The sequence below is a fragment of the Lampris incognitus genome, chromosome 10 (assembly GCF_029633865.1).
Source record: "Lampris incognitus isolate fLamInc1 chromosome 10, fLamInc1.hap2, whole genome shotgun sequence".
Classification (NCBI taxonomy): domain Eukaryota; kingdom Metazoa; phylum Chordata; class Actinopteri; order Lampriformes; family Lampridae; genus Lampris; species Lampris incognitus.
In genome coordinates, this window is record NC_079220.1 from 47,805,910 (window position 1) to 47,821,653 (window position 15,744).

Genomic DNA, 15,744 nt, shown 5'->3' on the forward strand with positions numbered 1-15,744 from the left:
CAACCAAACGTCTTCTGTAACCACTAACCAGTCTCTCGCATCTGCTTATGGGGATTTTTGCCCAATCCTCCTTGCAGAACTCAGCCAGTTGAGAGAGGTTGGAGGGACATCTGGTATGTACCAACTTCTTCAGGTCTCGCCACAACATTTCAATTGGATTAAGGTCCGGACTTTGACTGGGCCAATCCAGAGTACGAATCCTCTTTCTCTGAAGCTATTCCTTTGTAGTTTTGCTGGAATGCTTTGGGTCATTGTCTTGTTGCATAATCCATTTTCGTCCCAGCTTCAACTCCCTGACTGATGGCAGGAGATTCTGGTCAAGAATTTGTTGATATGCTGGAGAATTCATGGTTCCTTGGATAATATGGAGTCGTCCAGGTCCGGAAGCAGAAAAGCAGCCCCAGACCTTCACATTTCCACCACCATGCTTCACTGTTGGGAGGAGGTTCTTTTCTTCATATGCAGTGTTGGCTTTTCTCCAAACATGTTGGTTTTGATTGTGACCAAATAATTCTATCTTGGACTCGTCTGTCCAGAGAATGGACTTCCAGAAGGCCTCTGGTTTGTCCAAGTGTTCTCTGGCAAAGTTGAAATGGGCAGCTTGGTTCTTTTTTGAGAGCAGAGGCTTCCTTCTAGCAACCCTCCCATGAATGTCATGGCTATTCAATTTCCGTCTGATTGTAGACGCATGCACATTTGTCCCAGATGCTACCAGAGAGGTCTGCAACTCTCTACAGGTGATGTGTGGGTTGGCCTTTACCTGATTTATTATTTTTCTGGTGCTTCTGGGTGATATTTTTGATGGGCGTCCACTTCTAGGCAGAGTTGCTGTCATGTTGAGGGCCCTCCATTTGTAAATTATTTGTCTTACAGTGGATGGATGGAGCTGGAATCTTTTGGAGATGGTCTTATACCCCTCCCCAGACTGATGGGCTGTCACTACCTTCTTCTTCATGTCCTCGGATATCTCCTTTGCTCTCGGCATTGTTGATTTGTATGGGACCACAGTGGTTTGGTTGGTTTCCTCTGTCTTTTAATTAGTGCAGGCCAAACCCTTTCCCAAGGATGTCTCATTTCAGTGGTCTGCTTAAATGATTAATTAAGCACCCAAATGTATTTCACTCAAGTCTTTTACCTGCTTGACTTAACCAATGCAGCTGGGGGTTCACTTACTTTTGCACATACACTAATTCCATGTTTCATGTAGTTTTTGGGCTACTTAAACAAGTCCCACTAAACAAGTACATGCAATTGATAAACATATATCTGACATTTCATACATAAAAACTGGTGATGATAAAATAAGAAAATCATGGTAAAACAACAGAAACATCTAAACTGCTCAAGAGGTTCACATACTTTCAAGCAGCACTGTATGTCCACTTGAAATCAGATGTGTAAACGAGTGTTTCACAAGTTCAGATAAGTAACTTAGACTATAGGCCTAACGTTACCCTAACCCACAGAGTAAAATTGAAAATTGTTTTACACACAACGTTAGGCCTACATACATAGTTGGATTTCAGATTAAAAGGTATCCGGTATTTACAGTTACAGTATAGTAGGTTAATAAGTAACATTACGTCCCTTCCACTGACTAACATTACTCAATATAATTCTGTGAATGTAAACTTACACGATGTATTTCGCTACGCTCGCCTGTGCTTTAGCGTGATCCTGGAACAGCCAGGCACTAGAGAGCCCCCAGGCTTGCGCCACTCATAAATCGACGGTTACAGTCCAGTTCTTTGATATAAGCCTGTCCTGTGACACATACACATAGGACAGTGAAATTATGGTATTGTTAACGTTCGCTAACGTTAGCTAATTTGTTGACTCAGTTTCTACAATGTGAGTTAGCTAATTTAGAACACAAAAAAGCTAGCTAACATTAGCTAGCTAGCGTTAACGTTACCTCAGCCTCCCACCGCACCAGTTCCTCAGTCCACACGTCCTGAAATGGGTTTTAGAGATTTTGAGAATTAGCCAACAGTTAACGTTCATCGTGTTTCTTTTTGTGGGATAACGTAAGCTATACAACCTAGTCTGCTGCATATACGGTGTAAGCTAATGTTAGCTAACGTTACCCTACTAACTAGCTAGCTAGCTAACAATTTTCCAAGACGCAAATCTCTCCACCTGTCTGTGTGGAATATAGCTAACGTATGCGTCGATGACACGTGGATTCTTTATTAAATCTCTAGCTAGTGATAGATTAGCTACCTGAAATCATGTAGGACTAGGCTATGTCAACAGAGCTCCTGAGTAACGTTATACATCAGAAAATACTGAAATGATCGAAACGCTCACCAAATTCAGTCAGGCAGGCATCAGTCAGCTAACGTTAGTCCAAAGAGTCGTCTTCCCTCAGCCCCATGGAATGCTCAGCCCCGCGCGCTGCTCCATCAATCGCTTTGGTCAGCACAAGCACTCGCTGCACGAGCACTTCACGAACCAATCGGGTAGCGGTACCTTCCTAGAGAAGACTGGTGACGCGAGGCCCCTCGCGCTCGTAGGGGGAATATTTTGTCAATGAAAAAGGAGAATTCGAATTCGATAGGCCAGCTCACCATGGCTCCGCGCTCTCGTGTATAACTCCATGTCCGGTCCATACACCCCCCCCCCCAAATATTTTTTCATCGGATCTACACGATTCACGTAGGTCACCTATTTTGGATTCAAAACGGCGAATTTCGCCGAAAGGTGAGTGATTTTCATGCCTGTAAAAGACACTTGCTGCAGGCTTTTGAGCTAGCAGAGGTGGAGCGGGCGGACTGGTTGTTTTCGCTGCAAGGCTTGAGAGACGGCAAGCCATCGGAACTAATGGACAAGATGCTGAATATGCTGGGTTCGTGCGACCCCGCCCTCCTTTTCGGCCAGCTGTTCCGCCGCCAGCTCCCCTCGCACGTCCGTGCTGCCTTAGCCAGCTCCAAGTTGTCCACCACCAGCAACTTTCGGGAGTTGGCCGCGGAGGCTGACAGGATTTTTCCGGCCGCTCTGCTGCCTGCCCACGCTCTTCCACCACCACCGGTTGAGGCTGCGGGCGTCGCCGCGGCAGCAGTTTCTCGTCGGCAGCACGACTCAGGGGGACTGTGCTTCTACTATGCTAGTTTTGGAACCAAAACCAAGCAATGCCGTGCACCATGCACTTTCAGCAGGGCGGGAAAAGCCAGGGCCGGTGCTCAGTAGTAGCCCTGAGCGTTGGCCAGGAAGGCAGGCTGCTGTTTATTCAGGGCACCATCTCCAGCCGGCGGTTGCTAGTTAATTCAGGCCCGCAGCGGAGCATCCTGCCTGCGACACCAGTGGACGCGATGGCCGGTGGATTTGGCCCCCTTATGGATGCTGCTAACGGCACCCCATATGCACCTATGGCATGAGGTATGTGGAGGTAGTTTTTGGAGGTTGGCGGTTCGGCTGGGACTTTGCAATGACGAAGGTGTCCATTACCCTCCTGGGTAAGGATTTCCTGCGTGCTTATGGACTGTTAAAACCGCCGCTTGATTGACGCCGTCTCCTTCTGCTCCTACCCATGTACGCTGGGGGAGGCGGGTCCCATCGGCTTGTCCAACATGATTGCCACTGGGGATGAATTTCAGCGTCTGCTCGCTGAGTTTCCGGACCTCAAAATGCCCATCTTCTCATCAGCAGTCACCAAGCATGGAGTGGAACACTACCTCACCACCACGGGCCCCAGTCTACACCCGTGCACGGCGCCTTGACCCAGCCAAGCTCGCCATCGCCAAGGAGGAGTTTGCCAACATGGAGCGCCTCGGCATCGTGCACTGCTCCGACAGTCAATGGGCCCCCCCCCATGCATATGGTCACAAAGGCTAACGGTGGCTGGCGCCCATGTGGTGATCACCGCCGCCTCAACAAAACTACAATGCCAGACCGCTACCCCGTCCCGCACATCAAGGACTTCTCAGTGCACTTGGCGGGGGCGGTCATCTTCTCCAAGGTGGACCTCGTGTGTGGATACCACCAGGTGCCGGTCCGCTCACAGGATGTGCCGAAGACAGCAGTAATCACGCCGTTCGGTCTGTTTGAGTTCATGAGGATGCCGTTTGGGCTCAAGGGGTCTGCACAGACCTTTCAGCGGCTCATGGACTCTATGCTGCGAGATATGCTGTTCCAGTTTGTTTACCTGGACGACATTCTCGTGGCCAGTACGTCCGCAGCAGAGCACCTGGTCCACCTCCAGCAGCTGTTCGAATAGCTCAGCCTGCATGGGCTCATCGTCAACCCAGCAAAGTGCCAGTTGGGCCTGCCAGCCATTGATTTCCTCAGGCACCGGGTTACAAAGGACGGAGCAACCCCCCTCCCCGACAAGGTGGACGCCGTCGCCAGGTTCACACGCCCAAACACGGTGAAGTCCTTGCAGGAGTTCCTGGGCATGGTGAAGTTTTACAACCGGTTCATTCCCTGGGCGGCTCATCTCATGCACCCCCTGTATGAGGCTCTGAAGGGTAAGGACCCCACGGGCCCAGTGGACTGGTCGGAAGAGAGAAACCGGGCGTTTGAGGATGTTAAGGTTGTGCTGGCTGACGCCGCCTTGTTGGCACACCCATCACCAACTGCCCCAGTTTGCACTCACCACGGATGCTTCAGATTACGCCGTGGGGGCAGTGTATGAGCAGTGGGTGGGTGGAGCCTGGCAGCCTCTTGCTTTTTTCAGCCGCCAGCTGCGCAGCAGTGAGGGGAAATACAATACCTTCAACTGGCAGCTTCTTGGCCTGTTTCTCGCCATCTGCTGCTTCCTGCTGTAAGGCCGCCGGTTCTCTGTGTTTGTGGACCACAAGCCGCTGACATTTGCCATGGCCAAAGCCACCGAGCCGTGGTCTGGGCACCAGCAGCGCCAGCTCTCTTACATCTTGGAGCTCACCACTGACATCCAGCATGTTGCCGGCAAGGACAACTTTGTTGCCTACTGCCTCTCCCGGGCGATGTTGGGGGCTGTCCACTTGGGACTCGACTACGCAGCCATGGCTGTAGACCAGGCTGCTGACACAAAAGTGCAGGCCTACCGGACTGCTGACACCGGGCTGCAGTTGAAGGATGTGGTGTTCGATGACACCGGGATCACGCTTCTCTGTGACATCTCCACAGGTCAGCCACGGCCCATGGTGCCCATGGGCTGGCGGCGACGGGTTTTTGACGCCATCCATGGCCTTTCACACCCAGGCGTAAAGGTGTCAACGAAGTTGGTGGGGGCCAAGTTTGTGTGGCATGGCCTCAGGAAGGACGTCAAGGACTGGGCAGGCACCTGTGTTGCGTGTCAGTGCTCCAAGGTTCACCGCCACACCAAGGCACCCCTGGCACTGTTCCCAGGTCCTGGGAGGCATTTCGACCATGTCAATGTGGACCTAGTAGGACCCCTCCGCTCCTCCCGTGGTTTCACTCATCTCCTTACCATGGTGGACAGGACCACTAGGTGGCCTGAGGCTATTCCGTTGTCAACCACCACGTCTGCTGAGGCGGCCCAGCGTTCATCGGGTCCTGGGTAGCCCGGTTTGGCACGCCATCTGACCTCACTTCTGACCAGGGCCCGCAGTTCACATCCAAGCTCTGTACTGCAGTCGCTGAAAGCCTAGGGGTGAAGCTGCACCGCACCACGGCTTACAACCCACAGGGCAACAGTTTATGTGAGCGGTTTCATCGTTCTATGAAGGCTGCTCTTCGGACCGGCCTCACAGACAGTAGCTGGGTCGACCAGCTCCCATGGGTCATGCTTGGCCTGTGGACCGCCCCTAAGGAAAACCTCCAGTCCTTGTCGGCCGAGCTGGTTTACGGCAAGCCACTGCGGGTCCTGGGGGAATTTCTCCCAGACGGCGCGGCACCCTGGTCTGCTGCCTGCCAACAGGCAGTGTTCCAGGATGCTACCAGCGTTTTCACTCCAGTCCCAACTTCGCGGCACGGCCCCCCTCAGTCTTACATCCCCAAGGACCTGCAGTCGGCTGGGTACGTCTGCATGACGCCCACCGTACCCCACTCTGGCCCCCCTATGATGGCCCCTTCCGTGTCCTGGCGGGGGGGCCAAGAACTTTGTTGTGGATGTCGGTGGTAAGCAGGAGTGGGTTTCGGTGGACCACCTCAAGCCAACTCACCTGGGCTTGGACAGGCCGGATCAACTGGCCCGGGCCCCTCGGCGTGGACGCCCCCCCCGCCCGTCAAGAGGAGCTGTTTTCGCTGCATTATTCGTCCCCCGCCACGTTGATTTTTGTTCTTTTTGTCATGGTGAATTCTGGGGGGTGGGGGCGTGTGTAGCGACCTACTTGCAGGTTAGATATTCACCATGCGGGCCAGAGACGGTCCCTTTAAGACAGTGGGCGGAGGTTAGGAAGGGGTGTTGAGGGTAGACACGAGGCTGAGGTTTTTAGCATAATGAACTTTTGACTTATATGTTAGAGTTTGTTGGAGGAAATGAACAACCCCACGGCTGTGTGGTCAAAAGGAAAAGTGGTCTCGTCTCCTTTCTTTCATCTTCCACAATATATATATATATATATATATATATATATATATATATATATATATATATATATATATTAAGATTTGTGAACCACATACGAGCCACAAAATCTTGTGGCATATCAGGTCAGGAACTGTACTCCTTTTCTGTGTCGCAACAGGAGAGTTACACGAAACATCATGTACATGAAACATCATGGCAGAGAGAGACCTGGCTGTGTTTTATTATTTTAAACCTGATTTCAGACAGGAAAGGAAAGACTGTCAGCACACTGATAGGGACATCTGTTGTACCTTTAACCTATCGTTGGTTTAAGTTAGATGTTGCAAAGTTTCTGAATTATTTCAGATGTTTAAGCTGAAATAATATCCTATGACAAGCGAAACAGGGTAGGAAAAACCAGAACTGGAACATAAATCCAGAACAAGTGAGCTGAGACACACTCGTACAGACAAGGCAGTTTCTGGTTTAAATAAGCTGGCAGATCTCTTGCAGAGATGTGTGGGACTCTTGACTACTGATACGGCAAAAAAAAAAAAATCATAACAATGGCATCAGTAACCCAGTATACTTGTTTGAATGCGTACTGTGATATATTTTGCCACAATGACTGTAAAAGGACATTTCCTTTGAAAGACCATGAGAAAACATTGCTGCCAAGCGAATAGAGGAAGTTCACCAACTGGGAACATTTTGTAAGTGACACTTTTTTTTCCGATTTGAACCTTTATAGGGTACTGATTTAATTATGGAGGAAGTGATGACAAGCATGTCATAAGTGTGAAAAACCACATACTCATAAGCCATATTGTCTCGCTTTTTATTGCTTCGCTTGCAACATCGGGAAGATGTTTAACATCTCAACAACTAACAAGATTCACCCAGCGAAAGTTTGGATACAATAATTGCGTATTTAGGGAACGTATCAGTGCAGTCTACTTCATAAATAAAACTGAATGATCTGTTGATTTAGTGTTGTCTGGTCCTGACTGGATTATTTTAAGAATACAAAGGAAACGAGGGCTTTGTGACTTTTTGGTTGAAACTTAATTTTATTCGTCTTTTAAATAACCATTCGGATCTGGCAGACACTGATGAAATCAGTTACATAATAATAAGAAATAATAACACACATGGAAACCTGTCATCTGACACTGCATTCGCAGGTCATTTACATGTTTCCATCAGCTTGTCTGGAGATTTCTGTAAGAGGAAGGGATGGTTGGCAAACCCCCTTTTTTTTTCCACAGGAAGGGATGAACACAGACCCAGGGCAAGGTCCTGATTTGTGTTTGAGCAAGAGACTGGTGTCAACCTAGACTATTAAAAAAGAGGTCATATACAATGGCAGATTTTTCATCTCTAATTTGTCCTCATCTTTGTGTGCGTATTATATATATATATATATATATATATATATATATATATATATATATATATATAAAGGTTCTTCATATTCTGTTCCTCATTTGTTGAGCACTTTTATCTACACCATTGATGGTTTCCGGGAAAAAACGCTCTCTATATATTATCTCATTTGATGGCTGACACGTGTTAAAATCCCCAAAATGCATTGCGTTGCATGAGTCATCACACGATGTCACGGGGAAATAAAACATTTTTTGTGCTTTATTTTATTCTCTCATTCCTTGTTAATTTTATTTCTCTCATTTGTACCTATTTTTGTTTTGTTTTGTTGTTTTCCTTTTCTTCTGCTCAGCCTGAGACAGAAGGATTCTGTTGAATAAGACATGAAGACATACCTCATTTGTTTCAGACTGCCAATAAAAGAGGAGAAAAACCAACTGATTTTTGTCAAAGAAAAAAGAAAAAATAACATCTTGAACCTCCACCTAACCTTAACCTAACACTTTCCCTACCCTTATCCTTAACCGATAACTAACCTTAACCTAACTGATGGCTTACCTCAACCTAACCAATCAATGGATAACCTCAACCTAACCAATAGCTAACCTTAACCTAACCGATAGTTAACCTCAGCCGAACCAATCGCTAACCTCAGCCTAACCGATAGTTAACCTTAACCTAACCGATAGCTAACCTCAACCTAACCAATCAATGGCTAACCTTAACCTAACCAATAGCTAACCTCAAGCTAAGCGATAGTTAACCCACGCTAATCCACAGTGTCGTAGGAACAACATCAACATGGTGATATCAGATACACCGTGAGAGGACGAGGCACTGTAGTTGGGCATACACAGCATGGAGTAAAACCATACTACAGCGAAATCAGGGGGCAGTCGGGAACCGCCACAGCCGAGACGTGAACCCGTATCTCCTGTACCACAGACGACAACATCAACCAGTCGACTAAAGGCTCCGACCCCTTAGCTAAGGGCTAACGAGTCTATCTATCTGTGCACGTTACACTACCCCCTCCTTCGGGAAGACGCGCGCTTCAGCATATCGGCTCCCTCACGCCTCTGGGTGCACGCGCTTCCGATGGCCTCACGGTCTCACCATCCCACTTCTGAATGGAGCGAATTCAGGGGGCAGTCGGGAACCGCCACAGCCGGGACGCGAACCCGTATCTCCTGCACCACAGGCGACAACGTTAACCAGTCGACAAAAGGGTCCGACTCTTAGCTAAAGGCTAGCGAGTCTCCCTTGGAGGCGTGGGTGTAACGTACATGTAACGTACATAACTCCCTGGGTGTAACGTACATAGTCGGTCGTAGTCTCCCTTGGAGGCGTGGGTGTAACGTACATGAATAAGTAGGCTCGGTAGCCCTTGGCTAACGGGTCGGACCCTTTAGTCGACTGGTTAACGTTGTCGCCCGCGGTGCGAAATACACGAGTTCGCGTCCCCGCTGTGACGGTCCGGCCAGGCTGCCCCCCCCAAATTCGCTACAATACACTAAAGGAATTACATTCGCACCTGACTATAAACTAAGGTTGATTGGGGGGGCGGCAGAGGATATCAACTAAAAAATAAACCTCAAAACTTGTTCCAAGGCTTTACTCGTATATTTTTGCGGAAAAAAGGCCTCAAAGTACTGCTGACGAGATCGAGATCTAATCGGGACACAAGTGCATCTCTCACAGGGTTTACTATAGTTAAATCGCGCCATCTAGTGGACAAACGGAGACATTACGTCAGAATATTCCATAGTCCAGTTAACATTATTGCATCGGTCGTTGTAATTTGCTCCATATTGACAGGTCGTTCCTTAAGCCGAAATATCTCTGCTGTTAAGATCATAACTTTAAAAGCCCCCCATATTCAATAAATGCCTCAATTTTTCTCAAATGATATATTAATTCTTGCTTATGTGTTTGCCTCCCAACAATGCAAAGGAGAATTTGTTGGGCGTGCTTTGTGGAGGGTTTTTCTGTTTTGCCCCAACGAGCATTATTTTCATCATACAGAACAGTGTGGCACAGTAATTCTCCACATGTTATTGGCTTTAATATAAACGAGGACTGACTACTCAGCAGATTACACCAGTTTAAGACAAACTCTGAAAGATGCTTACATTGGCATTTTGAGCAAGATGCCGATGTGTAGAAAGCTGAAGCTGCAGGGCAAATGACAAGACCCCGTTTTCATGCTAACCCAAAGTGCATTATCCCCCATAACCCTGAATGCTTAACACCTGAAACTGCAGAAGAGAATATTTTAGGCCAGTTTAGACTTTTTGTTTTGGGCTAGGCTAGTGTGGAAAGTAATGTCTGACGAAGTCACTGAAACAATCATACAGTAAATGATACAAATGATAATTATTCCAGAGATAGTCCAATATTTAATTCACTTCATTAAGTTCTATCTATCTATCCATCCATCCATCCATCCATCCAATATTCGATTCAGCCAGTAGTGGTGTCCATCCATCTGCTGATTTACACCTGCCAACCAAACAGTATTTGCATATCAAGTTGTCTCTCCTGAGTGAAATGGCAGTGAGCCCTTGCAAACACGTGTATTAACCTCTGTGCATGCTAACATGGGGAAACTCAGTAAAATGTCAGTCACCAGGTCGAGCCCCGAGGCCCCTTGGAGGGAGAGTGGCTTTTTATGGCTTTTTTACTGAGTGAGAGTGAAGACATTACATTGTGTCGGAGCAGTGGTTCGTAATGTGGGGTAGGGCAAGAAATTGTAAAATTATTTTTAAAAAATTCATTTTTGAGATTTTAGATTAAGATTGAACTCATTGAAACTAATTATATCAATTAAACATATCAATGTATCTACTGCTAAGGAAGTTTGGTACTGAATATTCAAGCTGCAACCAGACAAAAACAAGCTTGTGTGCACCAAAAAGCCATGTTGCATTTGGTTAATGTGGATTTGAAGTTGCGGCCCTGGAGATTTAAAACAATCCAGAGACTTTTTATCACTGGTGTAAATAGCAAAGTCATGACTGCTGTTGAAGTTGCTCATTTTAATGGTTACTGTCATGTAGGACAGTTAGACAGTTACACAGCAATTTACTTCTTCTTCACCACTGCAGCCAAACGCAGAAGAATAAAGCAGGTGGTGCTGAAACTGGGGGAAAAAAAAGACCAATACATATGATAACATTGATAGGATCAATTTTGTCTTTTGTTCTCATTTTAGTTTCTTGGTGGACAGGGAACACACACACACACACACACACACACACACACACACACACACACACACACACACACACACACACACACACAGACATACATGCACATGCATGCACACATGCACATGCACACACACATAAAAACCTAAATTTAGGCAGGCCACATGGAAAATCCTTACCTTGACTTTTCACCATTCATATTAAATGTCCATCCATCCATTATCCAAACCGCCTATCCTGCTCTCAGGGTTGCGGGATGCTGCAGCTTATCCCAGCAGTCATTGGGCGGCAGGCGGCAAGACACCCTGGACAGGCTGCCAGTCCATCACAGGGCTGACACACACACACACACACACACACACACACACACACACACACACACACACACACACACACACACACACATTCAAAATCTAGGGACAATTTGGTACGGCTGATTCACCTGACCCTGACCTACATGTCTTTGGACTGTGGGAGGAAACCGGAGAACCCAGAGGAAACCCACACAGACACGGGGAGAACATGCAAACTCCACACAGGACAACCCCCAAGGTTGGACTATCCTGGGGCTCGAACCCAGGACCTTCTTTGCTGTGAGGCAACCATGCTAACCACTGCGCCGCCGTGCCACCCCATATTAAATATCCATCCATCCATTATCCAAGCCGCTTAACCGAATTCGGGTCACAGGATGCTGGAGCCTATCCCAGCAGTCATTGAGCAGCAGGCGGGGAGACACTGTGGACATTTTGAAATATAACGTTGGTGTTGTTTTTAAGCCTCGTCCTGTGTGACACAGGATTTTGTACCACGGTGCACTGGTGAAAGAGAAAGTCAGGTTATCTTAACTGTAAGCCCAGACTTGTCAGCCTCTAGATATACACGGCATGTGTGTCCTTCAGAATCCTCTTTCTAACATAACTTCCTGTCGGATGACTATCACAATGCATTATGGTGTCAAATTGCTTTTGAGTACCTATTATCCTGAATGACACTGAGTAATGTGTCAATGCAGGGACAAATGTCTTTCAAGCATAAAAATGAAATGAAGCACAGGATATACATAATGTTTTTCATATCCATGCAAACACCCAATGGGTAACAATTGGTATCCAAATACCTTACTGGAAGGTTTAAGAGTTTATTTCTATCTATTTAGGTTTGGGTTTTTTTCTCCACATTTTTTTTTTCCAATTTAGATGCAGACAGTTATCCTGAATGTCAGTTTGTCACTTTTGAGCTAAAAGGCTCCTGAGCCCTCCATTGCTCACAATTAATACTACTATTAGTCAACATAGAGGGGAGAGTAGAATCATCTAATGTAGTCTAATAGAAGGATTATGTGTCTATTTCTGCATTATAAGAACACTGGAGATGCCAAAATTGACGTGGCCCATCAGTGATGCTTATAAAGTAAATTTTAAAAAGGATCACCATAAGAGATTTATGAGTTTTTGCATGTACATGTTAGCTTTTTGAGAAGGATGCTGGGTAAACGTGGGGAAAAAAAAGCCAGGGAGCTTTTGCAGGGCAAATGATGAAACATGGGCTCTGTGTCAGCAGTAAGCTAGTTGAATCTAGACATCCTTAATACCGTTGATAGCCTCGTATGGTCAGGATCCAAAAGCACATCTTGTGTGTGCATGTGTGCGCATACGGACACCACAAAGCTGCACGCCTAGTCTCTCAGGGCTCAGCGTGCCTAAAGACCTCATAACCGCTCAGGTACCCCGGCATAGATTCTGCTTATGCTGTGAAAATGGGAGGGACGAGGGGACTACTTTTCTTTTTTTTTACCAGGAAGTGCAGGTGTAATGATGTAAGATGTAATGATCCAGATTGGCCCAGCCCCATGAAAGACTAATTTGGCCCTTTAGAGAAACGTGGAATGACTTCAGCACGTTTTGGTTCAATTACTGCAGCTCGACCAGATGTTCGACTGCCCTGTACGTACGTGTTATCCTGTCTTTAGCTGGAGCAAACAATCTGATCTGACATGCAGCCAATTACTGCCAGGACCTGATAACAACAGAATGACCCAAACTGTACTGAAGCTTATCTGGCTGTTTTTAATATGAACCATTTAAAAACCACGACAGACAACCTGTCATTGTGACCATGAAATACAGCTGATTTTCCCTCCCTCCTTGTTTCTTTTTTTGTTCTTTTCTTTCCTTTATTTCTGTTTCTTTTTATTCTTTTTTCTTCCTTCTTGACTTTCTTTCTATTTCTTCTTTCTTTGTTTCTTTTATTTCTTCTTTGTTTCTTTTTTCTTCCTTTCTTTTTCTATTTTTTCTTTCTTTGTTTCTTTTATTTCTTCTATGTTTATTTTTTCTTCCTTCCTTTCTTTTTCTATTTTTTCTTTCTTTCTATTTCTTCTTTCTTCCTTCCTTCCGTCCTGGTGCTTATCGTGCTGGCAGAAGGTCGCTGCATCTGAATCTGTTCATGCAGGTACATTTGATTATTTCCTATTTTTTCTTTCTTTCTTTTTACTTCCTTCCCGTCTTTCTTTCTATTCCTTCTTTCTATTTCTTCTTCCTTCCTTCCTTTCTTTCTGTTTCTTCTTAATTTCTTCTTTCTATTTTTTCTATTTCTTCTTCCTTCCTTTCATTCTATTTCTTCATTTGTTCTGTCAATTTCAGTTCATCAGGGAAGAAACATAAGTACACTTCCTGTTCGCAAATACGTCTCTGCATTCTGTAAAAGTTGAGATAAAAACACATACTAGAGGGTCATATCAGCTGAAGACTACTGATCATGGCTGCTGTTTTGTTATTCTGGGGCTCTGACTGGGCGCTGTTTGTGGCGTTTCTGTGAACAGTTTGCAGTTCACATGAACTCACATCTGAGATGTGAAATCTGCTTCGTGCATTTGACTCCATCACATCACATGACTGATGTGCAGGTTCCCCTGTCAGCGCCGTGTGTACGGCTGATACCATCAGAGAATCAGTCATTTGAGCATCGGCACCAGTCAACCCAGTTGCTGGAGGTGTCTCTCACTCTGACCACGCTAACAAAACCAGTGCTACCTCCACTTTGGTCTGCATGCGCCCTCTGACCCATGCGGTAGGCCAGCAAAGGCTTGTGGGAGCAGCCTTATAATAACCATGCCATGTTTGGTACTGCAACAATAAATGAATTCAAAGGCCATAAGCAGGAGCAACCCAAAAGAAGGATCCTATTCACTGAATGAGATGGAAAGAGGGGGGGGGGGGGAAGAGGGGTGCAGTATTTGACTTATTGTGCCCAAAAATTCTACTTACCTCTGGAGCTCGATTTGTGAAGCTTTTGCAGAAACCAGGGGTCGCAAAGGGCTTACAGTACATGCCGGCCAAATTGCTACCCGAGGGAGGGTGAGAGGGTGTTCAGTGGCGTTGTTCTCTTCCTTAACCAGTAGGATGCACTGCAGCCTCACGTCACAACACACACACACACACACACACACACACACACACACACACACACACACACACACACACACACACACACACACACACACACACACACACATTATCATCATGAAAACCACGCAGCTTAAAAAGCCTATTCTAGTGAGTCAGAGATGAGATGAATATTCATATATGTGGGAAAATGAAGACCATTTGTCATATAAATGAATATCTGCACTCAAATTCGAGGTCGGCGGAATGGGTGAGATTATCTTGTTTCCTCATGCTTAACTGTAGCCAGCTTCTAAATAGCTCGGCTATGATCATCCAAGTAAGGAACAATTGCGGATTTTTACAAACATTTCAAAAATGATGAGAATAGGATGTGGCCCCTTGAAATGGATTTAAAGCCAGACGATCATGAAGAGTTCGAATCTTTGTACTCTTGTCCCTGCTTCACCCACTGTGACCCTTTTTAATTCTCCTCCTCCTCAGCATCAATTTAGCTAAGAGCAAAATCTTCATTTTAACATCCCTCGATTCTTTTTCCTATCATGTCACCCTCATCCCGCCATGCTATGGAAGAGCTGGGGGTGGTGTGTGGGGGTGGGGGTGTTGTCTTACTTCTCACAAGGCGAAGGAAATCTTCAGTTCTGCTACAACAGTCACGGATTTTCTGCACTTTTATTCCACCCTCTCTGCTGGTTGAGACAGATGACAAAGCATTGGCTCCAGAGAATTGAGTTGTGCATTGAGTACCGAGCCCCCCAATGGACTCCCTGTGGTTTTTCATAAGAGTATAATTCCTCTGCTTGTGTCTGTGCTGCATGCTGGTGGTGGCTTCGATTGTGGCCCTACTGTGCAGCAGCCAGTGTGAATGAATTGCTTCAAAGTGATGTCTTGTACACACAAACGCGTACCTGGGAACAAAGCATCACAGATCTCATGGCTCCACACCAGAGACACCTGCCTCTGGACCACAAGCACTGGGCTCGCCATACAAGGTGGATCCTGGCATGGCTGAAATTCACATGCAGCCTCAGGCGGAGCTAGCGGTCATTGACCATTTCTGACCTGCGGGCAATCAACAGCGCCCACGCCCCCTTCCCCATCTGTATATATATCAAATGCCCTGGCAGCCAGCAGCTCCCATTCGGTCGCCCCTTTCCCCCCAGCTCTCTCTCTCTTTTTTTTCCCACCTCCCTTTTGAATTATTGAGCGCTTTCTTTCAAGGGGACCGGTCGCTTTCATCAGATGTGAAGGCCATCAAGTTTGCTTCATTGCTCCCCCAGTCCGGGGCTACAGC

The 15,744-nt window shown here is 46.5% G+C and overlaps 1 protein-coding gene across 1 annotated transcript in view; it reads right to left on the minus strand.

Annotated features, from left to right (window-relative positions):
• The window catches only part of LOC130119835 (adhesion G protein-coupled receptor E2), a 32,914-nt gene extending 17,477 nt beyond the window's left edge, over positions 1-15,437 (minus strand). Inside the window, exon 1 of the mRNA XM_056288427.1 lies at positions 15,359-15,437. Coding sequence (XP_056144402.1) covers positions 15,359-15,437 — 79 coding nt within the window. The remainder of the gene's footprint in view (positions 1-15,358) is intronic.
• Between the last annotated feature and the right edge of the window lie 307 nt (positions 15,438-15,744).